This window comes from Convolutriloba macropyga, chromosome 15 (assembly GCF_964194025.1).
Source record: "Convolutriloba macropyga chromosome 15, txConMacr16.3, whole genome shotgun sequence".
Taxonomy (NCBI): Eukaryota; Metazoa; Xenacoelomorpha; order Acoela; family Convolutidae; genus Convolutriloba; species Convolutriloba macropyga.
This window is the reverse complement of record NC_134482.1, coordinates 39,161,346-39,188,488: the sequence shown is the minus strand read 5'-3', so window position 1 is coordinate 39,188,488 and position 27,143 is coordinate 39,161,346. Positions and strand designations below refer to the sequence as shown.

General features: G+C 36.6%; 1 protein-coding gene across 5 annotated transcripts in view; it reads right to left on the bottom strand.

Annotated features, from left to right (window-relative positions):
• The window catches only part of LOC142354058 (uncharacterized), a 469,891-nt gene that overhangs the window by 66,832 nt on the left and 375,916 nt on the right, over nucleotides 1–27,143 (bottom strand). Inside the window, exons 1-3 of one of the 5 annotated variants that reach the window (XM_075406333.1) lie at nucleotides 26,605–26,927; nucleotides 16,165–16,796; nucleotides 4,354–4,693 (exon numbers count right to left, since the gene is read on the bottom strand). In XM_075406333.1, the coding sequence (XP_075262448.1) occupies nucleotides 4,354–4,693; nucleotides 16,165–16,259 (435 nt within the window). In that variant the 5' untranslated portion in view covers nucleotides 16,260–16,796; nucleotides 26,605–26,927. Of the gene's footprint in view, nucleotides 1–4,353; nucleotides 4,694–16,164; nucleotides 16,829–17,194; nucleotides 17,353–26,604; nucleotides 26,928–27,143 lie in introns of those variants that run through there. The other 4 variants (XM_075406331.1, XM_075406328.1, XM_075406329.1 and 1 more) reach the window with 4 other exon arrangements.

The window sequence follows — 27,143 nt, the reverse complement described above, 5'->3', positions numbered from 1 at the left end:
GCTCATAAAAATTAATAATTTGGATAACTCATTACACTTTGATGATAATTTTTCTTTGATAATCGATGCGATTTTTTCGAGCACAATACAATATTAAAAAAATCGAAGGCAATACGGATTTCAAGCACATTTTTTAGCACTCCCAAAACTTCAACTTCATTTTTAAAAATTGTAAGGGGAATCCGTCACTTTTGATTTTTTTTTCGAAAACCATTGGCTCTCGAGCCTCTGTTGATTTACTGCTGAAAACGTTTGTTTTCAGAATTCGAAAATAGAATAAAAATGGGAAAAAAACTGCTAATGAATTTTATGTAAATTTTGCCCATTTGAAAAATTAAACTGACAATATTGTTCGTAATTTAAGAAGCAAAGCTCAAGAGGTGACAAGAACGCAATGGTTTTAATTTTAATTTTATTTACTCTATATTCAATAATTTTTTCCATTAAGAATATACTCTATTTCTTATTAAACTTCAGATAATTTAAGTAATGTTTTGCTCCAGTGCAACTCGTCGGACGATGATTCGATGCACAAACAAATTCTTCTAAAAAAAGTTAAACTTTTTAAAATAGTATGTCATCCAACATTTTTTATACTTTTATCTATAAAAAAATGGCGAAGCTTATATTTTCGTGGATCTGTTAATGAAATAGGACGTGAATTTTTTCAAAAACAAAATCAAAAATGGTTGTCTTAGATATGGCCTAAATACTAACTCTCGCTGAGACTAGGCTGCGTGAAAGGCGTTAACCGCGTACAAAATGAATTGAAATCAACAAAAACTTAAACATATGTCAACAAAAACCCTGGGAAAATTTGGATAAAGTAGATATAAAACAACGAAAATGTGGCAAAATCAAAATATTAACAATTTATCATCATGACAATTAACGACTTAAGAACCATTAGTGGTCTTTTTAGAGTTTCAGCGAACATAACTATGTGTTATTAGATCATATGTTTGATATTTTATTTACCAAAATTAATTTTCAAAATTATTCAAAAAGATTATAAAAATTACGATGAAAACAGTTTAATTGCTGCTGCTAAAAATTGCCTCAGAAACCATAATATATATTTAGAAATATATATCAGCTTAAAATATTTAGAAACCAAAATTGTCACTTCTCTTAAGAAACGGTTTGATAAAAGTACAAGCATGGAAACTACTTGCCTTTCCATCGATTTATTATTCAAGCTTGACTCATATCACGGCTTCAGTTGGACCAATCATTGGCCGGAGAAATTAGAAAGAGGGGAATGGATATTAAAAAGGTTTCAGTGAATTTCCCTTTATCTTATTTGATTGAAAGAAGTACAGAATAACACTGAAACTATACATTTCCTTTGGATTGTAATACGGAGCATGATTATAACACGGAAGCTAGGTAATTTGCGCGTTTGCGCACGAAGTTCGGACCCCACCCTACACTTTTTTTGACTTTGCTGTCAAACAATTGAGGGCAAAATAACATTTTGAAAAATCTTGTTCAAAAAATGATGCTAAATTTTTCATAAATTTTTTAAATTCAAACCACTGAGCGGGTTAAATAATGCCACATTAGAGGGCCAATGATATCTGCCATCAATAAGACTGCGAGACAAGACAAACAGATAAGTCAAATATAAACGATAAGCATTAATTACGACCAAAAATTCGTGTCTATTAAAAAAAAAATACTTAATAACAGAGTCCGAAAAGAATCAGATAAAACTTTAACTAAATAAAGTAAGTGAAGAACAAAATTTTACTTCATTAGACAAGATATGGGAGATGTCTTTAATTAATATTAGATAGCAAGTAGAAAAGAAAGAAATAAAAAGGGTCAAGATATAAAGCAAGCTTGAATTTTTTGAAAACAAGTTTTTTCGAAGTTATGAACATGATTAGCTGACAACTGAAAAAAAACTTTCATTTTTACCTCCGTATGGAGCGACTGAGACTTGACGTTATCCAGACTATGCCATTCGATTACTAAAAGAATCTCAAATTTTTAATGAGATAAAACGTTGTCTGGGCTGTTACAACCATACTCCTTTCACTAAAAAATAGGCCTTCAATGGCGCCTGTTTTTAATACCAATAATGTGATATGTGACCCTTCATCAATGAGAATCAGTAACAAGTGGACGAAAAAGAACAAAAGGACAAAGATAGAAAGTACAATTATAGTTTTGAAAACAATTAGTTTCGAAGGCATCAAAACCGTTAGTTGATGGCTGAAATTGTCAATTATTTCATTTATAGCTTCGCAAAAAAGGTTGAGAGTTTTCATTATCCAGAATTTTCTAAGCGACCACAAAAACAACAACAAAGAAAGAAAGAAAACTGTAGATAATTTTTGAGAGAAAGCATTGTCTAAGCCGTTAATATCGTAAACTATTCACTAAACAACTATTCACTAAATTTTTAAAAGCAGCCATTTGTTACATTAAAAAATGTTAAAGAGACGTGTTATTTTAAAAATAGGTTATAAAGGGATAAGAAAAAAATGGAAATTGGAAACCATTTTTTAAAACAATTTCATATTCAAGAAAAACATCAGCTAACATCTAAAATCTTTGAAAAGATTAATCTTCATCTCAATAAAAAAGTTGTTGCCATTCAGAACTGTCGTTATACAGAGTATGTCGTAAGTCTACAAGAGCACGACAAATACCAAAAAAATAATGATAAAATTAAATTATGCGAGAAAACGGTGCCGAAGCCGTTAAAACAGTATCTATTAACTGAAAACAAAATATATGTTCAAATTTTTCCACCTTTAACACCAAAATCTTATAGGTGATCCTTAACCGATAAATTTGGTTAAAAAGTAGACAAAAGAAACAAAATTTGGAAAATACAATTATTTTGAAGAAAATAAAATTAGAAGTTATCAAAACCAATGGTTACCAACTGAAATAAAAAAAAGTTTATCTGTGACTCCACAGGAAGGCATAGAAATTAATGCATAAAAATGGCTAAGAAGGCATCGAGGTTATCAAAATTAGAAAGAAATCTAATTAAGTTTTGTGAGAAACCAGTGTCAAAGCCGTTTAAGTCACAATTGTTTAAGTCAATCAAAAAAAGTACAAATGATCAATTGCTGGCAGCTGCAGGCAATCAATGATGTGATTTTGGAGTTGTCAATTATGAGACTATGTAAAAAGAGCAGAAAAGCATAAATGTTTTTTTTATAAAAGTTTATTTTTTAATGTTTAAAAGTTTATTTTTTATGAAAACAGTTTATTTTGAAGACATGAAAACCGTAAGCTGCCAACAGAGATAATTATATAGTTATTTAATGCCATAAGAAACCATTACGGCTAGTATTTTGCGAAAAACATCATACGTCTAAAACATGAACGAAAAACATAGAAATGGTTCAAAAATGAAATGAGTTTTAGGAGAAATATTTTCGAAGCCGTTCAAACCATTATCTATTAACTAAAATCATTATATTTGTGCAAAATTGATTTCCTTGATCACCAATAATGGGATACAAAACCTCTCATTAATCAACAGAATTTGATTCAACTTGTTCAGAAATCAGCAAAATTGTTGTTAATGCTCAAAGTATCAAGAGTATCAAAGACAAAAAAATACATAAATCAGCAAACTGCTATTTTAATTCAATTTCTTTTTCAATTGAGAAATACGCCAGTCTTTGCTGAGACTAAGTCACAACTTGGTTGATAAAATTATGTTTTTAAAGAGGAAAAGCCTTAAAAGCTGAAGAATTTTAATTTTGGAAAACCGGAAAAGTTTTGTTTTCAGAACACTCTCTCAGGACACGTGCGTAAAAATTGTTTTATTTGACGTTTCTACAGATTTACAGGTTATTACAGTTTCTTGCCTGTATTTACGGTTAATTTATACAATATGGGCCAAAAATTTATTTTTGGTGCCATTTCTGATGGAAAAAGGATTGAATGTAAAAAAAACTAAGCCAAAAATTCAACCAAAAACTTGTATCAGACAGTTCAGCAATACTTCAGATCTTTAAAACTACAAGCAACTGTTTTTAAAATTATGAAATATTTAAAAAGTTTTAAATATTTTTAACCAAAATTTTTAACCCTGAATCCATAATTTCTGTAAACAGTATCCGCAAAGTTTTCCAATTCAAGCCCCCAAAAGAATATCAATTGTGGTTACTTAGATTTGTAGAACATACAGTTTATAGCATTCAAAGCAAAATTGGTGGAAAGCATTCATAGACAGTTTTGCATTGTCAAGTGGCGGAAATTTTACTTCATTTTTTAAAAAATAAAGATGAAGTCTTAGAAGGCCACACCAGACAAACAAAGTTTTCCTGACAAACCAGAAAAATGGGAATAGATCTCTTCAATTTTAACAACACATCAAACCTGAAGTTCATCCTGTACATTTGAACTTTTAAGTCGAAGTGAAGCGTGCGGACGAGGGACGTTTAACAGCTCATCATCGGTGGAGAGGAACATTCTAGAATGTCGAGGCTTATCATTCGCATTTCGGGGTGTTGCAAAACCCGACGATTGCAAATTAAAGCGAGTCGGGGTCGGTACTTCGTAAGTAGGCGATGGCGAATCATCACAGTTCTCGTAAATGTTTTCAGCTGGGTTTGACTGGATAAGGTCAAAGTTTTCCTGGCTGAAACTTGTGGGGATGTTTCTGGATACTTCCAAAGTGGGATTTGGAATTGGGAAGCGGGCTGAGTTGCTTTGAGACCTGAAAATTCCTCAGACAACAATTATCTTTTATCGGAAAAAGCCTGAACAGTGTGATCAATGATCAAGATTTCAAAGCCATACATGATAAGATTAGCCTTATTCAAAGCACAAAATTAAACAATGATTAACGTGCGAACGGAACGGATCTAATTTTCGTCGAAAAAATAATTGAAATATAGCTAATAGAATAATTGCGAAAGAGGCAATGAAATTACCAGAAAAAAAATTTTGGAACTGAAGAAAAGCGACATGAATTAACCATCTTGTTCTGAATTTTGGATGCATTTTTGAATTTTTTTCGAATCTTGTGTATCTCTCGTATTAGATTTTTGTAGAAAAATTGATACCAATTGAAACAAGCAGTAGTAATTGTAGAAAAATTAGAAATAAGAACCAGTTTGTTAACAACTAATTGATTATAAATACGCGGTCTATTATCACATTTGAAGTCGCACTAAGGACTTTCCATCAGGCGATTATTGTCTTTTCATAACTCATATCGGTCGAGTATGATATTTTCATAGATCGAACATTTTTATTGAATTACAGACATACATTCGGTTTTCATTTTTTTCTGCTCAAAAACTCACAAAAGGTCCTCACAAAAGATGTTTTGCCACAAGGCGATCTAAACTAAAAGAAATCTGGTTTTTGCCACGAGACTTATTAAACATTGAGTTTATTAACTCAGTCTAAAACTGTAGTTCGATGATTTAATTCAACTTTTTTCGACATATAGCAACGTATAGTTTCAACGATCAATGCAACGTGTCAGTATCAGTAATGTACAAAGTAACGATCAAGACAACAAGTGAAAACTTAGACGGCAAGGTTTTTTCGATGCTCTTTTACTGGTTTTTTGTCTGATGTCATTGACGTCAAAATCAGTTCGTATTCAATCGGCAATTGTCTAGAAAACCTAAAAATATGAAGCCGAAAACCAGCTTAATCGATACATATCATGGTTATATTTACTTAAAATTAGGTTAAATGAACTTTTTCGGAACTTTCTACGCATATTAGAACGTATTTAAATCTTATTTGGGACGATTTATATGCGTATTTGTTATTTAGAAATACTCGATTCTGATTGGTTAATATTCTTTCATTTACTACGTAACATCCTCCGGCCCGGAAGAAGATGTTGGGAAAACTGGTACAAGTTTTACAAGCGGGCGGACGAGTGAACCGGTAGACGTTCGTAAAACGGCGGAGCGCGCGACGCTATCGGAGCCGTAACGGAGTTCCACAATCCGGGCGGTTGGGTAGTAACCCCTAGGGTTGGTTTCCTCAACTATCCAAACCAAGTCACCGGTCTTAAGGTGTTGCTCGGCAGGCGTCTGCCACTTAGAGCGTCGGTTCAGCGTCGGTACATACTCTCTGATCCAACGGGACCAGATCGCATTAGCGTATGACTGCGCACGGACGTAACGTTTACGATGGTTGAGCTCATTATTACCGACAACAGACGGAATACCGGTAGAGTATTCACCTAAAAGAAAGTGGTTGGGCGTTAAAGCGTTCAAATCGCGCGGATCGGCGCTTACGGGTGTTAAAGGACGCGAATTGAGAGCATTCTCCACGAGACAAAAGGTGGTATGCAGTACCTCATCCGTGAGGCGACGCGTGCCAAGAATAGTATACAACACGCGCTTGAAGCTGCGTACCAACCTCTCCCAAATACCACCTTGATGTGGTGCACTGGGTGGATTGAACCTCCACTTTATACCTTTGTGAGCGAGCTCAGCTGCAATGTTGACAACGTTCCACTTTTCAATACTTTCTCGGAGTTCTTTCTCCGCCCCAATAAAGTTAGTGCCATTGTCCGACCAAATCATGGCAGGTGTACCCCTACGTGACACAAACCGCTCAACTCCCATAACACAAGAACTGGTGTCCATGGATGGAACTATCTCGACATGGACAGCGCGAGTAGTGAGACAGGTGAAGAGGAAGCCCCACCTTTTCTCAGTAGTACGGCGGACAGTAACATAGAATGGCCCAAAGTAGTCAACGCCAGTGTTCGTGAAGGGAGGAGACTGGTAAGCAAGTCTCTCCTTAGGTAAGTCAGACATGATTGGTTGCATAGTTACAGCTTGGAATTCTCGGCATCTCAGGCAGTGTGCTTTGATGGAACGCAAGGATGATCTTAGTTTCAGTATTGTATAGTGTTCTTGCACAATTGATCTTAGGTATTCGACGCCTTGATGATAATGCTTTACGTGCGTGTGTTCAAGGAACAGTTTTACAAACGGATGACGTGCGTCTAAGATGATTGGGTACTTTACGTCAAACCCAACTTCAATTAACCGCTTAATGCGGCCCGAGGAACGGATTAGCCCATTTGGACTAATAAACGGTGAATGTGGAGCAATTCGGCTACTCCGTTTAACAAATTTATTGTCAAGAAGATCTTTTCTTTCGGCTTCAAAAGACTCTCCTTGTGCCAAATACTGTAGATGACGCTCGGCTTCGTCAAGCTCAGTAGGGTCAGTAATGCTACCATCGGGGTTACGGTAGCCGGCATGTTTCGGCAAAAGCCGGAGAACGTATGCGGCAATGCGCAAGTACTTTTGATAAGAACTAAACTTATCAAACGGAAACAATGAAGAAACAGGAGTTGTCTGTTTTTTGACAGATGTAGTCAAAGATACAGTGTCTTCTATGATGACTGCTTTGTTGACGCCAAGTTTGATGTTATTAATGACGTCTTTGTTCGGTACGAAAGGGAAACTTGAGTTAGATAAGAAATGTGGACCATTGACCCAACTGCTTAGTTGCAAAACCTCAGCGGACATTCCACGCGTGCCAGCGTCAGCTGGATTATCCTTAGTTGCGACGTGGTTCCATTGGTCAACGCTGGTATACTCCAAAATTTCACAAACGCGGTTTGCTACAAAGATTGGTTGCTTTTCATTAGAGTTTATCCACTGAAGAACGGTCGTGCTGTCTGTCCACATGAATACTTGGTTAACAGTTACAGTAAGTGCCTGAATAATTTCGTTCTTCAGCCGAGCGGCAAGTAGAGCTGCTTGCAATTCCAGTTTAGGGACAGTCATTATTTTCATTGGCGCCACGCGCGCTTTCCCCAAAACAAACGCAAGCTCTGTTTTTATCTTGCCCGTAGGGGTTGTTACTCGGGCTCGAAGAAATGCGACGGCACTAAAAATATCCTGGGAACTGTCACCGAACATATGCAACTCTGTATTATGAAAGGGTCCACTAGAGTAACTTCGAGGAATTTTGATGTTTTCAAGCTTTGGTAAGTCCGCACTCCAGACCAAAAATCTTTGAACCATGTCCTGTGGGAGCTCGTCATCCCATTGCTGTCCTGTGACACGCCAGATGTCTTTTAAGAGCAATCGCGCACCGACGGTAAACGGTGCGACAAGACCAATGGGGTCAAAGACTTTCGAGACAAGACTTAGGACCAAGCGTTGCGTGAGGGACTTGGTGATAGCGCAGCTTGTACCCCTACTCACAACTAAAGTGTCATTAGTGTGATCCCACTTTAACCCTAGCACATGCGATGAATCCTCCTGACATGAAACGATAACCTTGGGCTCAGTAGATTGAGAGGAACCATCAATTCGGTCAGCCAGATTTGGTGCATTGCTTACGAACTTTGTAAGCTTGAACCCACCGAGATGGAGAAGATGTACCAATTCCTTCGATCTATTGAGGGCTTTCTCTGGAGACTCCACTGAGTCAAGGTAATCGTCCATGTAGAAGTTTTCGAGGACGGCTTTTGCAGCTTCGGGGTAAAACTTTGCATTATCTCTTGCAGTGCGTTGCAGTGCATAGTTGGCGCATGTGGGCGAGTCTTTAGCCCCGAAGATGTGGCGCGTATATTGATACACTACAACGTCGGTTGTGGGGTCCTCCCGCCACAGAAAGCGAAGTGATGGTTGATCTGATGGTAATACACCAACCTGTAGAAACATTCCCTCGATGTCGGCAGAGACGGCATATGGATGTTGTCGGAAGCGAAGAAGTACGTAAATAAGGTTTTGGAGCAGATCAGGGGCAGTGAGCAAAGATTTATTCAGTGAGGCGCCATGAAATTTTGCTGCTCCATTGAGCACCCTACGCACCTTACCCGGTTTGTTCGGGTTTAAAACCGGATGGTGGGGTAGGTACCACTCTTTATCAGACCGGTTCTCAACCTTGTGAGCGTCCGAAACCTCAATTACATACCCCTTGTTTAAGTCTTCCTTGATGGTACTAGTATACTTATCTCTAAGGTCTTCATCCTTAGCCAATCGTTTTTCGAGAGCTTTTAGTTGCACAAGGGATGAGAAGTAATTATTTGGGAGCCTGGTGTTATCTGCTGCCCACAACATTCCGACATCGTATCTCAGGCCATTGTGTATGGTGGTACTCTCAAGGATTTCGTGAGCCCTTGCGTCTGCTGCAGATCTTGCGTCGACCTGCTTGTTTGCCCCGAATGATTCAATGTCGTACCATGACTTTACTTGACTTGCTAACTCATTGTCCTGTTCGATATTCACTTTAAAGCACGTTGAGGTTAAACACGAACTTGATGGTAACGGACCGCTTAAGACCCAACCTATGGGTAAGCGTACTGCAATGGGTGAACGCTTCTCATCGGCAGAGAAGTATTCTAACGGGCGGATGGCATGATAAACATCTTGTCCGAGTATCATCTCAATGTCTTTATAGGAATATGTCACGGGATCAAGGACTGCTAAGTGTGGGTAAGTCTCTTGCAGGGCCTGTACATTAATTATATCTGAGCCGACGTTCAGACTCTCCTTAACGAAAGGATTGATGGTAAATGGTTCGAAATCTTGATGTTCTCTTGGTTTCACAGTAACTTCAACAACCCTAGTATCAACTACTTCTTCGGTATTAATACCTTTGACAGTTAGCTTTAGTGCTTTACCGTGCAAACCGAGTCTATCTGCGAGACTACCGGCCACCCAAGAGTTACTGCAGGCGGTATCACACAAAACTAAAGCTTTGGTATCTAAACCGGACGAATTGACCAACTGCAAATCAGTCACCTGAAGGAGCCCCTTAACATCGGTAACAGATGACATTGTTGTGGTCTTATTAGGCTGGAGTTGACTAGAAGTTGCTTTACTTTGACCTGTGTTGCCAGAAGACTGGATGGTATTGGGATTTGTTGACTGTTTTGTTGGGAAAACCCTATCTGCTCCATGCAATAGTGTGTTATGCGAACTTTTGCACCCTTCTGCTCGGCACTTTCTTGGTTGAGGGCACTGGCGGAATGTGTGCTTATCACGTAAGCACGAAAAGCAAAGTTTATTATCGGCCACCAACTTAGCTCTCTGGGTTGGGGTCTTTTCTTTGAAAACTCGACACTCCCATAGCCCGTGGTTACCTTTGCATACAATGCACCGAGAGTAAGTGTTTGTGAAAGAAGATGGCATTTGCTTCTTTGTTTCCCTTTGTTGCGAATTTGCTGCAAACACTTTTGAGGCTGTTTTGGTCTTGGTTACTGAAGTGACGTTCTCTTCAGGTTTGGCCTTGGTTGCGCTTTGTTTCATAAGATCATGGGCCTCAGCCTTTTCTTTAAGCCAATCGTTAAAGTCAAGGAGGGTAGGCTTAACCCAGTGCTTCTTAACCGTAAAGAGCGACCATGACTCTTTCATGTTTGGTGGTAACTTCTGTACCGCTTGGTTAAGTAGGGAAGCGCTCTTCAGGTCAGCATCATATGATAGCGACTTGAAAACCCCAACGAGGCTGGATATTGCTGCAGAATAGTTTATGATGTTATCACTATTGTGCATTTTAAGGGGCGGAAAGTTGCTTAGTTTATCCAAGTGTGCACTTACGACTGCCTGTGGCTGGCCAAATTTACGTTCCAAAGTCCTTAGTGCATCCTTGTACATTAAACCACAGTAAGCAAACTCGGCTATTGCAATCTTTGCTTTACCAGTGACGAGTGTTTTAAGGTATGTCAATTTAACGTCATCAGTGAGCGACTGCGAGTCAATCGCGCTTTTGAATTGACCATACCACTCATGCCACTTTAATGGGTCGCCATTAAACTCTGCGAGTTTCCACTCGGGCAAAGGGTCGTTTTTCTTACTTGTTATCGCATCAGCCAGTTCCCTAATCAATGACGCATTGTCTGGTATCGGAGGGGCAGGTGCAGACACCTGCGGACCACTCCAACTCAACGGAGTGGGCCCAACATAAGGGTATGTTGGCTGAAAAACCGGAGTGGCCAGACCAGATACAATATTACTTGTAGTTGCAATCGGGTTTTCCTGATGTGTGCCGGATGGTGATTGCATATCAATCAAAATGGGTGAATTCGAATATATTTGTTGTGGAAAATTAGTGGCTGATGGTGCAATGTGTGCCTGTACATTTGGAGCAACATTATTTACGGTGGTAGCGTCTTGGTTGACTAATGACGGTCTGTGCTGTGGAAAACGCCAATGACTCATATTTGGCACAAAATTTTGGCCGAGAGGGATATTGGGCATATTTGGGACAGGAGCAGCAACGGAACGTACAGCTTTGTGTACTGGGTTATTATTATTCTGGAATGTTTTGACGAGAGGCTGATTATCCAAAGTGGCTTGTGGGATGGGAGCAGTGAGGTTAGGTGCAAAGACTGGGTTCGGAATCGGAAGGACGTTAGGATGAGCGGGTTCGGAGTTGTGCTGTTGAATGTTTGGACTTGGTGGGGCGCTTGGGTGCAGGGGAACGTTGATTGCGGGGGCTGGATGATTTGTTGTCGGAAAAGGAGGAAGAGTGGCGTTTGGTGCTCGGGGGACAAAATTAATTTGTTGTCGGGGGCATATACGCTGGGCCAAATGATTCTCGGGCAGACTTGATGTTTCAGGTCCCCTGGATTGCGAAATTTGAAGTTGTGCGTTGGGAAAAACCTCGGTTGTAATATTCTGATTTTCTTGTGGTGCGAACGTCTGTTGTGGAATGGGCTGTTGAATGGGCGGTGAAGACGCCCCTGGTGCGTGTACAGAAGGCGGCTGACTATCCACGGTTCCTTGGTTAGTTATGCTTGGGAGCGCCGTGCCTTGCTGGCCTGTTTGATTCATTTGCGCCCTTAGGTGCGCCTGGTACAACGCCTGTGTGTTAGCAGCAGCCAAAAAATTTTCAGGTGGAGTATAATAGGGGTCGAGTTGCTGCAAGGTCTCATTGCTTAAAATGTAATTGCCTCGACAATTTTTTGGAATGGAATGCCTTGAAATTTCAGTGTTCTGATCTTCCACTGTTTTGCCGTTGTTGTGGCTAGGACATTCTGGAGGGTCAATCATAACCTTTGGTTCGCTAGTTTTCTCCTCATTGTGAAAACTTAAAGCAAGTGAGGTGTTGATCCAATCTTGGACAGCCTTTTCACTTCTCATTGAGCTCCTAGCACTTGCAGTTGTTTCAGATTGGCTACCTTTAGAAACGGCGTCCAGCAATTCAAATTCTTGCAGAGTTGCCTCTGCCAACCGTTTCCTGTTGTTTTCCTCCAGTTCATCCAATTCCATTTGCTTTTTCTGTTTAGCAAGGCGAATGGCTGCTTCATTCTGTTTTTCAATTTCTTCACGTTTCATCTTAGCAATTACGTAATCATGTTTACGCTGACTAGATGTTTTTGACGATGTCATAATTGAGGGAAGTCTAGAACGAATGGAAGCCCTTGGTTCCTGGAACTCACTCACTTTATCATCCGCAGAGTTGATGTAGTTTCGTGCTGAAGTGAGTATCTTGTCATTCTTAGTTGTCATTGCTTCCAAGTAAGACTCTAATGAAGGCACAAGTGCACTTGGATCCTCTGTTTTTCCAGCAAATGCAATCAGGTCCTCATTTTTGTCTACAACAGTCATAAATGCTTCGTTGCACTTTGTTACTAGGCGTTCAACTTTCACTCGCCTACTTTGACTATTTATACAATGAAGAATATCTTCATGTATAGCATGCAGTTCGGCCTCACGCTTTGACCTGGCAGCGTACAACTTTTTGACTTTTTGATCAAGACTATTAGACATCATGATGTTATTATTTCCAAAGACCAGCAATCCTACCACTGCACACGGTTATATTTTATATGCACACTCCAAACAAACCTAATACACGCAAAAACGAACCCAACGCAAAAGACACCAAACACAGCACACTGTAGACAGTCTGTAAAACAAACCACCCAAAGAGCAAAGAAGGTCGTCGAGCACACTGTGCCCGACAAAAACAGAAGTGGAGCGCTGAACGCTATGCGCTCAACGCGGAGGGAGGCAAAGGACACACGGGAAGTCGAGCGAGCAACGCGCGACGAAACGGAGACGTTACGAACGGAAAGTCGAGCGAGCAATGCGCGACAGAACGGAAACGGGACGTGCGGGAAAACGAACGAAACGGGACGGTGGGAAAGAACGGGCGGGAAATGAGTTCGGAAAGAACTATGTTAGCAGACCACAGCAAAAACTCAAGCAAACAACCTAGCCGTAACTCCAGAACAAACTTAAGTCACATCCTAGGAAGAAGGAGAGAAGCTACTGCAAGACAATCTAAAATAGTTCATAATGGGCCTATAACGACAAATTTAACGACAAACTAATTTACGGCAATGCAGTAGTACACTAAAAGGATGCAAAGGTCAAGAAATTTACTAGCCGTAACTCCAGAATAAACTTAAGTCACATCCTAGCAAAACCCAAACCAAAACAAACAATCAGCATACTAACGGTATTAAACAAACTACAGCAAAATTGAATGAACTACAATAGTGTATTTGTAGACTAAGACAGTTGGAAAAGTCAAGAAACAATCCAGCCGTAACTCGAGAATAAACTTAAGTCACACCCTAGAAGGTAACAAGACCAAACCAACGAGCAATCATACAGGTACACACAAACAGAGCAGCAAAATCAAAATACTACAACAGGAGGGCTAGTAAATTAGTAAAGTTGAAAAGTCAAAGAACAATCCAGCCGTAACTCGAGAATAAACTTAAGTCACACCCTAGAAAGCTATAAGACCTAAACAACAAACCAGCATACTAGCATACTCAACATACTACAGCAAAAACAACAACATACTTCATCACATATGACATACTACACTGAAATCTGGAAAAGAAGCGGAAGAAAACGAAAAGCGAAGTTTTGGGAGAGCGACGTTATTGAGAAAAAAAAATCGTAACACGGAAAACTAAAACGAAAGGACGAAAAGGACGCGGGCAAAACGGCTCATAAACGATCGACGAGAAAAATTATGGGAATTCGATATTTTTTTTTGTAGGCCGGAGGTTGTGAAAATTTTCACAACTTTATTGTGTTTACGAACCTTCTTGCTGGAAAATTGTTTTTTTTTGACAAAATTGTCAAAATTTTATGCTTTTGTTCAATTTTTTCTATTTTTGGTCAACATTTCTGCAATTTTTTGAATACGGAACGGTAATCCAGTAAATTGGACGGTTTTAAACTCAAGAATACGGTTTATCAATATTCGGTATTGATTTTCTAAAAGTTTTTAGAATGCCTCAAAATTGACCAAAAATTTTCAAAATTGAACAATTTAGCATTATTTTCTAACAATTTTCTTTATATCAGAGGTTATTTTTTGATATACGAACTGACTTGATCCCTTTTTACAAATTTTCGACAGTTCGACCAAAAATTTTCAAAATCGATGTTTTTTTTTTGTCTCAAAATTGTTTGTGGGGGGGGGGTTAATGGTGACCGATTATCTGTATTAATGGGCTGATACCGTTAACTTATTTTTGTTAAGGCACTATATCAAAAATTTCTGTTAGGGGTTGGAGTTTGCCGTCTAAATCAAATATAAATATATCGCACTCAAATTAATCAAAGAAATTTGTGTGGTTCTGTCTTACAGTTTTTTTGTCGGTTTCTTCTTTGGAATCCATTCTGAACTTTCCTGTGATGACCAATGTGAGGGACTTTCAATTTTCCTGTGATGACCAATGTACCCTCAGATAATGCTGACAACTTTCTGTTTGTTAGGCTCCCTTCTTTATCTGAGCAAACCCTGTCAAGTACATTTTTGACCCCCGTAGCAGTGAAGTTTCGATATCTGAGCAAACCCTGTCAAGTCCATTTTTGACCCCCGTAGCAGTGAAGTTTCGATATCTGAGCAAACCCTGTCAGTCCATTGATTAAGCGGGTACTCATGACGATAAGGTTATTTCGATAATTGAGGCTCCACTTCAGTTAAGTTTTTTATTTAATCAGTTTATCACATTTAGTGTTCGCAAGCCGGGAGCGGCATCAATATTAACTCAGTCTAAAACTGTAGTTCGATGATTTAATTCAACTTTTTTCGACATATAGCAACGTATAGTTTCAACGATCAATGCAACGTGTCAGTATCAGTAATGTACAAAGTAACGATCAAGACAACAAGTGAAAACTTAGACGGCAAGGTTTTTTCGATGCTCTTTTACTGGTTTTTTGTCTGATGTCATTGACGTCAAAATCAGTTCGTATTCAATCGGCAATTGTCTAGAAAACCTAAAAATATTAAGCCGAAAACCAGCTTAATCGATACATATCATGGTTATATTTACTTAAAATTAGGTTAAATGAACTTTTTCGGAACTTTCTACGCATATTAGAACGTATTTAAATCTTATTTGGGACGATTTATATGCGTATTTGTTATTTAGAAATACTCGATTCTGATTGGTTAATATTCTTTCATTTACTACGTAACAGAGTTCTCAAGTTAGATCAGTTTTTAGATCAAGTAGAATATATGTGCATCTACTTTCCGTTAAATGAACTTAAGTAGTTTAATTCTCATCATCAGCATTACATTAGCGTGATGACCAGGGAACACTTTTGAAGTAAATTCAGTTCTAACAATATGATATCATCAAAACTTGACTTGAAACAGTAAAGTTCGTTTTTCATAACAATTTTTTTCAGGTTGAAAAATATCTTGAAAAACGTCATTCCCTGATTACGTTATATGTACCAACAAACATTAAAAGTACATCAAAATTTTGGGGCGTGTTTGGGGTCGAGTGAAGTCCAGCATAACTTTTGAATCAGTCAATAGATTTTGATTACATGTCATGTTGAGCTTAAGTAAAGCGTCAAAAATTTTGGTCAAGCAGAAGTTAAGCTATTAGCTGTGTTCAATAAAAAATCTTGTCATGAGCTATTTGAATCCAGTACGATCTTTTCACGATACTTTTTTCGTAAAACTTGGTTTTTCCATTATAAAAGCATATCTGATGCTTAGTTAATGTGTTTAGAGAATTGTCAGCCTTTTTTCTGCTCTTAATGGATATAAGTTAATGTAAGGCCGAATTTCAATGTAAGGACAAACTGATAAAATCTTGCGCAAGACGCTCTGAATTATGGGGCTTGACTTGATTTGTTTTCATTTTTCGGAGTCAATTTGGAAAATTGGGCAAACAGTTATCAGAAAATTATTGTCAGCATCAAACAAATTGAACGGAATGGGATCAAGTGTTATTTAATGATTAATTCTTACCTTGATCGAGCTAAATGGCTGAACTCTGGGGTCGAGGGACTACAAGGCACCCCATGTCTAGCACCCCCAGCACCCTTTCCACAACCACCCTGCATCAAAAGGGGCGAAAAGGGAACCGGGTTTAGTAACTGGGAAGTCGAGTACCGCTTTGAAGCATCGCTACAATGACGGGATACAATCCTTGACTGGACTTTGGAAAATTTCCTCGTCTCGATTGGTTGAACACCTTTTGAGGGTTTATTGTTTCTATTGTCTCCGTTGTTATTGTTTATCGGTTGAACTGGGCATGGTTGTAATTGATGCGGGGTTGAATTGTTATTGCTGGGTTTTTGGGCTAATAATGCCTAGCAGCAGCCGCGGCTGGGCTTTTACTTGGGGGCGGGTCTGTTGTGAATTTTAGCATTTTGCGTCAAGAATTAATATCCTTATTTTTTTCCGCGCTTTGGACTGCTTTTTTGTTCAACATTCACCTTGGTGTAAGGCTGGTATGAACAAATTTTGACTCAGTAGGGGTAGATCGCGAACAAATGAATCTTCCGCTGGGAATATTTTTCCTTGATTTTCCAGTTCGATGGGAGGAAACCATTTTTAGCCTGTCGCACAAATTTCCCACAAATTCGTCAATAAATAATCTAAACAGAATAAAAAACGTAAATAAAACACATTAGAAACTACGCGACCGGGTAAGCTGCTTAAAAGTCGCCCATACTGATAAAAATGCGATACAAGAAAGAATTAAAACTAAATCAATGCTCTTTTAGCACAAAAGGGAGCAGTTTATCAAACAAAAATATTCAAATGTAAAACAAGCTTTGCTGTTAAGTATTTGAATAAACAACGAATGTATCAAATTTCAGACTTCATCGCAGAAAATTCCATGTTTTGACAATCGTCAATGTGTCAATGTATTTTTTCTTGAAAATGGGGAGGAAAAAAATGTTAAGGAAACCTCTTTTGTAATTTGACCGTCTAGTTTCCCATTTGAACTGAAATAGAAGCTGTTTTTCACAGTTGTAAACAATTTGTTTACCTTTTGATCTCGCGTTCATTGGAAGGCATCCTGTCATGCGTTCGATACCTCCTTTTAAAATAGTGGAAAACGAAAATGAACTTTAAGTGAAAAAAGGAAGAAAAATGTTGATTTGAACGGTTGTTCATTCGTTCACAATGATAATCACCTCCCCCAAATTGATTGCAATTAAGAACAGGTAATTTATTCGAACGCAGGTATATCATATAAGCTCTGAAGTCAATTATAGATATGCAGTTTTCCGTTTCAAAAGCTTATCATTTAAATTTTTGAGTTCATATTTTTGAATGGTCAATCTCTCTTTTTTTTCAGTTGAATGGCGTAGAGCTCTTAAAAGGGGGTAAAAACAAGAAAAGAAAATTAGAGACTTATTTAGAAACAATTTCCCTCCCACGAGGTGTGGTTGTTTACCCTTTTGTTTACATCATTGTTTTCTTATTTGTTCACAGAATTGCCCCTCCCTTTTCAGACAAATTCAATCTCCTAACAGGAAATGATTGTCACACGTATTTTTTTGTTCATAAGTCTACCACTTAAATATTCACAACAACGCGTTTTATTTCTTGCTTGTGAAAACTTAAATAAACGAATGTGAAATTAAGTGGATAATTCGGGAAATCAATGTGTTCTATTGTAAAGTGAAATATTTTAACGTCAATTTAAGCTGCTCTATAACATAGTAAAATATTTGACTGCAGTCTGCAGCATTATTTTTTTTAGCAATTGAAAGGACTGACTTAACTAAAAGATCTAAAATTTTCAAGAGGGACCCGGGTCGGAGTCCCAGTGCATTTCATTGCTGAATCATAGAATTTCAATTTAACCCATCTCTGAATATTTGTATATGAAGCTTACGACTATCGATCAGTCTATCCAGCACGTCTAAATGCTGGTGTTAATCTGAACAGGATGAGTGTTAGACCTCTGTTAGTCTGAACAGGATGAGTGTTAGACCTCTGTTAGTCTGAACAGGATGAGTGTCTGACCTCTGTTAGTCTGAACAGGATATCGATAGAAAAGAGAAAGCTGGATTCGAAAAAGTTTATCGTATCTGTACACGCGCATTCTTAGAAACAATATGCAAAAACACAAACACCCACACAAATACACACACACATTCTCATACACACACATACACACACACATTCTCATACACACACAAATACATACACAACGCACACACACACATAGATAAAGACAGAAAAACATGCACAGACAGACACACGCACATACACACAAACACACACACACAAACACACATTCTCATACGCACACAAACACACACAAATAGACAAAGACAGAAAAACATACACAGACAGACACACGCACATACACACAAACACACACACAAACACACATTCTCATACGCACACAAACACACACAAATAGACAAAGACAGAAAAACAAACACAGACAGACACACGCACAAACACGAAAAAAACACACACACACATTCTCATGCGCACACAAACACACACAAATAGACAGAGACAGAAAAACATACACAGACAGACACACGCACACACAAGAAAAACACAGACACACACACATTCTCATACGCACACAAACGCACACAAATAGACAAAGACAGAAAAACATACACAGACAGACACACGCAAACACACGAAAAACACAGACACGCACACATACACACATTCTCATACGCACACATACACATACAAATAGACAAAGACAGAAAAACATACACAGACAGACACACGCACAAACACGAAACACACACACACACACACACACACATTCTCATACGCACACAAACGCACACAAATAGACAAAGACAGAAAAACATACACAGACAGACAAACGCACACACAAGAAAAAACAGACACACACACACACATTCTCATACGCACACAAACGCACACAAATAGACATGGACAGAAAACATACACAGGCAGACACACGCACACACACGAAAAACACAGACACACACACACACACACACACACACATTCTCATACGCACACAAACACACACAAATAGACATGGACAGAAAACATACACAGGCAGACACACGCACACACACGAAAAACACAGACACACACCCACACACACACATTCTCATACGCACACAAACACACACAAATAGACAGAGACAGAAAAACATACACAGACAGACACACGCACATACACACAAACACACACACACATTCTCATACGCACACAAACACACACACAAATAGACAAAGACAGAAAAACATACACAGACAGACACACGCACACACACGAAAAACACAGACACACACACACATTTTCATACGCACACAAACACACACGAATAGACAAAGACAGAAAAATATACACAGACAGACACACGCACACACACGAAAAACACAGACACACACACATTCTCATACGCACACAAACACACAAATAGACAAAGACATAAAAACATACACAGACAGACACACGCACATACACACAAACACACACATACATTTTCATACGCACACAAACGCACACAAATAGACAAAGACAGAAAAACATACACAGAAAGACACACGCACACACACAAAAAACACAGACACACACACACACACATTCTCATACGCACACAAACGCACGCAAATAGACATGGACAGAAAACATACACAGGCAGACACACGCACACACACGAAAAACACAGACACACAAACACACATTCTCATACGCACACAAACACACACAAATAGACAGAGACAGAAAAACATACACAAACAGACACACGCACACACAAGAAAAACACAGACACACACACATTCTCATACGCACACAAACGCACACAAATAGACAAAGACAGAAAAACATACACAGACAGACACACGCAAACACACGAAAAACACAGACACACACACATACACACATTCTCATACGCACACAAACACATACAAATAGACAAAGACAGAAAAACATACACAGACAGACACACGCACACACAAGAAAAACACAGACACACACACACACACACACATTCTCATACGCACACAAACGCACAGAAAAAATAGACATGGGCAGAAAACATACACAGGCAGACACACGCACACACTTGAAAAACACAGACACACACACACACACACATTCTCATACGCACACAAACACACACAAATAGACATGGACAGAAAAAAAACACAGGCAGACACACGCACACACACGAAAAACACAGACACACACCCACACACACACATTCTCATACGCACACAAACACACACAAATAGTTAGAGACAGAAAAACATACACAGACAGACACACGCACATACACACAAACACACACACATTCTCATACGCACACAAACACACACACACAAATAGACAAAGACAGAAAAACATACACAGACAGACACACGCACACACACAAAAAACACAGACACATACACACATTTTCATACGCACACAAACACACACAAATAGACAAAGACAGAAAAACATACACAGACAGACACACGCACACACACGAAAAACACAGACACACACACATTCTCATACGCACACAAACACACACAAATAGACAAAGACATAAAAACATACACAGACAGACACACGCACATACACACAAACACACACATACATTTTCATACGCACACAAACGCACACAAATAGACAAAGACAGAAAAACATACACAGAAAGACACACGCACACACACGAAAAACACAGACACACACACATTGAAAAAACACACAAACTTGCACATGCCCAGACACACAAACTCACCACTCAAACACAGACATACAGGTAGCCATATATACACACGTAGACACAGACACAGGTACACACACAAACACATACACAACACACAGACATAAGCACAGACAAAGAAACACGCATACACACAGACAGACACACACACACTCACCACACATTCACACATACACACAAGCCACTCACGCATTCAGACACACTCTTACTCAACACACACACATAGCTACAGAAAAAAATACCAAACACATTCACACGTCGCACACATACCCAACACCCACGTAATTTCCTGACAACTGCATCTGTCTTCACTTTGGGCAAAAAAACGTCTTCAATAAGATTTGAGTACGGCAGTCTTTGATGAGTTATAGAAATTGGCTGAAACTTTCGGAAGAACTAAAATAAGGGTCACATCTTTGTAAAGATTTTTTAAAGAAACTTACACGTTCCACCGGCAATTTATATACAGTTAAAAAAATGTGTCGTGACTGAAAATAACAAGGAACCTCAACAAACGGTCATGCATGGTTCAAGCATGTTACAAAAATGCCATGCCAGTAATTAAATCTTTTTTTTCACACAAGTTTACATGCAAGGAGCTTTGTTCGTCTAGGAAGATTTCCGAAAATCAGACTTCTAATATAATAAAAATTATTCCTTTACAAACTTCAGAAATACAACTATTTCCATTGTTATATTTAATTGACAAAATGGTTTTAAAAATCATGATTAAAAGCATATATTTATATATATATATATATATATATATATATATATATATAAATATATCTATTGTAAAATTAGTAAGTTCTATGAGAACCATCGCTTGCTCAACTTCTTGAGATGTCAAGAACATAAATTATGATGGCAATTTGAACTCTGTAATTAAAGGAAAATACTGCATAAAATGATTGAATCTGGTTTATAATAATGTTAGCGTTTGATTTTATATTTCAATATTCCCCTCTCGTTAATTGTTTGCAAATTTTTCAATGATTTTTGAAGGAAACCATCAAGAATCTATAAACTCAATTTCAGGTTGTTAAAATATGAACAAGCTTCATAGCTTTTTGTTGAGAAAAAAATTTTAGTTTTTCAAATCAAACTCCCAATGAAACTGATGAAGATAAGTTTAGGTTTTAAAATAGTTTGTTGACTTTTTTTTAGTGATGGAAGCTATTTTTAGTTAACCCATTGGTGTTTCACATAAATTCAAAAAACCCAAAAACATGAATCTTAAATTGCAGGTCAAAATATACAGAAAGAAAACCTAGTTGAAACTGTGACAAAATACAAACTCTAAAAAAATACTTTTGATTGTCAGAGATAAAATATTTTGATGTCAGGCCGAAGAATGAACTGGCATATTTTGTTGATGTAAAGAAAGTCGAAAATACTGCTGATTTTCCTTATCAAACTCTTTATTCTATTTTGATTTTAATTTTACGTTTTGCTTGAGTTATAAGTTTTTGGATATTCTTTTCCATTTTATATTTGCTTTTCATTTATTCTGGAAAATTTGGTCTCTCCGTTTTTTCTTCGATTTTTTTTCTTTTTGCGCAACAAGAAAAGTTTTAGCTGAATCGAACATAACTCCAGGAACTAAAAAGAGAGAATATAACAACTCTTAAGAAGATTCGATCCTCCCTTTGTAGTAAGTAATGGTAAAAATCGATTTATGCAAAAGAAAAAAGAGTGTGTCTCTTATTGCCATTATTCCGCAAAATGATGACCAATACTTAATACAAAAAAACTTTATCTTTATTGTCTTGAGGCGTGTTATTGGTTCGGAATCGTTTGATTTTTTCCATCTTAAAAACAATCAAATGTCTAAATCGGGTGCAAAATAAACATATCAGTTAAAGAGCGTGAACTAGGAGATAAATTGATCAGTAGGTCAGTAAAACCGAAATAAAAAAAATAGTTGCAATATCCCATGCTGTTTTTTTTTAAAAAAATTGATCCTATCATATTCGCCATTAAATTAACTTTTTATATCTTTTTTTGTCAAACATAAGAGAAAATTTGTTGACACTTCAGACATGTGTTAAATAAATAGTATAAATTGCTAATATTAGGAAGCAGCTTTTGCCGTTGACTTTTTTACCCAAAAATCATCTACATTAAAATTTCAATGCCAAACAAATCTGTTATATAACATCTCATTGATTTTTGTCTTAATTTTCCAAAGGCAAAACTGATTTTATCTTAAAATTATAAAAGTCCAGCCGAGAAAAATAATGTGGCTAGGACAAAAAAACAGTACAATCCACCTTTTTTCTGCAGTTTTTGAAAAAAGCTCTATCATTATTAACTGTTGTAAACTCTTTTTTGTCATTTTTTGTTCAAACATCAAATTTGACGTATATCGTCATTCAATGTGAAGTATGGATTATATGTCAGCAATTTGATTAAAAATCAAAGTTTGAAGAAAACATGACAAATAAAATTGATCCTTACAACTAATAATGATAGAGCAGTTTTTCAATTACTGGTGGGTGGATTGTAGTGGTTCATTGTCCTAGCTACATGTTTATTCCCCGTTGGACTTTTAGATGTTTTCAAACAAATCACTTTTGCCTCTGGACGCTTAAAATTTAAAAAATTATATTGAATTTTTGTTTAATTAAATTGTTAGCAATAAAGTTTTGAAGTAGAAGAATTTTGAGTAAAATAGTCAGCAGCAGCAAAATGCTTCCTAAATGCAACAGTTTGAACTTTATTATAAAAATTCTCTGATTTATCAACAAAATTCTCTTAGTGCACCAAAAACTGATAACTAAGTAAACTTATTGGTAACTATTTTAGCTATTTGGAACATAATTATTTTTACTTATTAATGACTATCTTGTAATTTTGCAATTATTTCGTTTTTCGTTTGATTTGACTGAGTTAGCATTCAGTTAATCATAACAACACTCCTTGTTCACGCTCTTGAACTGAATTGTTTGTTGTGTACCCGGATAAGAGACATTTCATTGTTTCTCTGATAGAAATTGCAAAAGATTCTGACTTGCTAGAACGCCTCAGTACAATAAAGACAGTACATCACTGTTTTGTATTAAAAATTTATAATCATTTGTGGAAGAATATAAATACAACTCTATATTCTTTGCTTAAATCGCTTTTTGATATTACTTTTTTTCAGGTGCTGGAATTTTTTTCAATTCTTGAGTCATCTCTAATTCATCTGAATCAACTCCAGTTGCAAGAGAAAGAAAAAAAATCTCGGAGGAAACCTGAAGAAGAAAAATTTTCGAGAAAAAATGAAAAACCGAACATAAAATGAAAATGAGTATCAGAAACATAAAACATAATAAAAAGGAGAATAAAAATTTAAAAAAGAAAAAACTCTGATTGAGTAATTCGCAGAAGTTCTGACCTTCATCACAACAACCAGTTATGACTGTTTACTTTATGGCCTGACATCATAATTGTTTACAGCCTATGACAATCATTAGTATTTTTTTTAATTTCTGTAATTTGTTAATTTACGTTCTTCTTAGCGTTTAATCGTTTTTAGTTTCAGTTTCATTTTGTTTTTGCTTTTCATTTTTTTTCTTGAACTTCATCTAAAATCTGCCAAAAACGTTATTTTTTACCGAGGGAGTATTTTTTTTGGATTCTCGTATAAACAATTTTTTTTTGGAGAATTTTACAGTACTTACAAGACATTTTTTGGAAAAATTTACAGTACTTCTAGTTTTATCATATAACAACTTATTAAAAATAGCTGAATATTCAAAATTGGAGCTCAACATGATCCATTCCAAAGGCTGAAAATTAATTGATTTCCATCAATTCTAGATAAAATATCAAGAACAGTACCTTAACTTCACTATATAAGATAATTTGAACTCACGAAAGCACACATCTTGGTCTTTTTTAAAAGAATTTTACTCTAAAAGAAATTTATCGGGGAACGAGCAAGAATTAGAACTAAAGGAAGAAGTTGAAAAAATTCTTTTGGGCTTCAGTTGCATTTTAAAATAAATTGCAGGTGATTTTTGTTTATCAATCTTCGGTTTCTTGCACTTTTATTTATTTAAAATCAATTTAGATGAACTGATTGTAATTTTTTTAAACTAACTGAGTTTAGTTTTTTGTTTGAAAATCAAAAAAAGCAAAAATAGGAGTCCAAAGTAAAGTTACTGAGTAAAGAAGAAGGCTGCAAACATTTTCTCTTAATATTGAAAATACAGCAAACATCCAAAAAACAACAACATCAGCAAAAATGCAATAATGGAAAATAATAAGTACTTGATAGGGTTTTAAATAAACAAAATATTTATTTTTATAAACGAACAAATTGTTGAAGTTTTCAAAAGAATTTTTTGTTTCCCGTACAGAAGATGTGCTTTAGAATTTTAAATTTTTGGAAAATTGCTCTATATAGAATCTGTCTTGATGTTCTGAGAACTAATGTGGCAAAAAATTTGCGAAGTCAGAATCAAGAAAATAGTGGAAACCAGGTTGAAAACTTTTAATCTTGATGCTGGTCTAGCAGCACTCAATATATCAATGAAAAAATTGAGATAACAAAATTACTTTTTTCAACCACCGGTTCAGTTTTCCTTTCAACCTCCTGCTTAACCTCCGGTTCAATTGTACTAATTTAATACAAGCTCAACAGGGATTTGACGGAGTTTTCCATACTTCTTGCTTTAATTTTGAGATCATTACACCCTTCATTCGACCTAAACAACTACAAAAATTGTTGTTCTCAAACGTTACATAAACAGATGGGAGGTAAAGTTGACAAAAATTTTTTAAAACAAAATAAGTAATTTTATAGTATTATTTATGAGACAATTTTCAAAAATATTTGGCTTTCCTGCATTTTCAAAACTGTTCAGTATTTCATAGAAAAGTTAATATTTCAAAAAATTCAACTGCAGTGGAGAAGAATTTTGTGAAGAATTTCAGGAATTGTACAAACACAATTGAAAAAGATTATTCCTATTTTTTATTGCTTTCACAGAACATATTTTCACCTTCATTCATGAAAAACTTAGTAATAGTTTCGCTGTTTGGGGACAAGAGAAAATTGTTTTCAAACTGAGTTATTGATAAAAATGTGATTAAAAAAATCGATTGCTGTTTCTTTTGCAACATTTTCTTCTTTATTTTTTTTTCTATATTTATCAGAATATTTTTGGTGAATCAGTCCGATTTTAGCAGTACATGGTGCGAATGTGTTCATTTCTATGGAACTAGGGTATTCATAAGGCATGAAATAGAACTTTAAAAATTCAAAACCGTGCCTCGATTTTCACGATGCCTCCTCCCCCCAATCTGTTTTTATCTTTTTCCAGCGAAAACTCTTGTGTTTTTTCTGTTCATTTTAATGGAAATTTATACATGTTTTTTGAATCAAGACTTGACTAAACTAAGACTTGACTAGCAAATAAAATATGACAATACCATATTTCCTGCGATTTGCCTATGAAGATGTAAAATTGAATTAAAAAAAGAACGAGCCTAACTCTCTCATGCATTAACCTAGTTTTGAAAATAGGTTGGAACAAACAAATGGGCCCCTTTTGAGATTGGCTGGATTGGCAGTTCTTTTTCGATGAAATGTTTGGAAAAAGAGTTAATAAGCTATGTTATAACTAACTGCTCCAAAATTTGACAAACCTTTAAGATCAGTACACCATTTTTGTCACATTTTGTAAATCACTGAATAAATTGAAATTGAGACCCAAAACATACTAACAGTCTTTGAAGCAGTATTGGTTAATTTGTTGCAGCTAAATTCGATTCAAGACGATGAAACAAAATAAAGAATAAATCGATATTATCGATAACAGCTTTTGAAATTAATCTATTTAAAGGTCTATGATTAACAATTACTTGTGTTAAATTATGGGCTAGTCTAAATTTCTTACCATCTTTAAATAGGTAAATGGATTATTGCCAAATTTTTGGACTGCTTGTGTCAATATTTTGCCCATTTTGGGTCAGAATGCTCAAATCCGAGCACAAATAATAGCCCGCGGCTATTTTGGGCTATAACGGATGTCTGTGCGTACATATCTATGCAAAATAGCCTTTCAAATTATGCGATTGCAAATCAATTGAAATATACGAACTGTTCATAATAGTTGATAAAGGACAATGGGATGTAGAAATTTATAATTGTTTGACAGAGACTGCAAATAACACGTAAAAATCGTAAAAATCGACTGCAAATAACACATTGTACATGAAAACTTATAAATATTAAAAAAACATCAAAATTACTGAAACTAATTT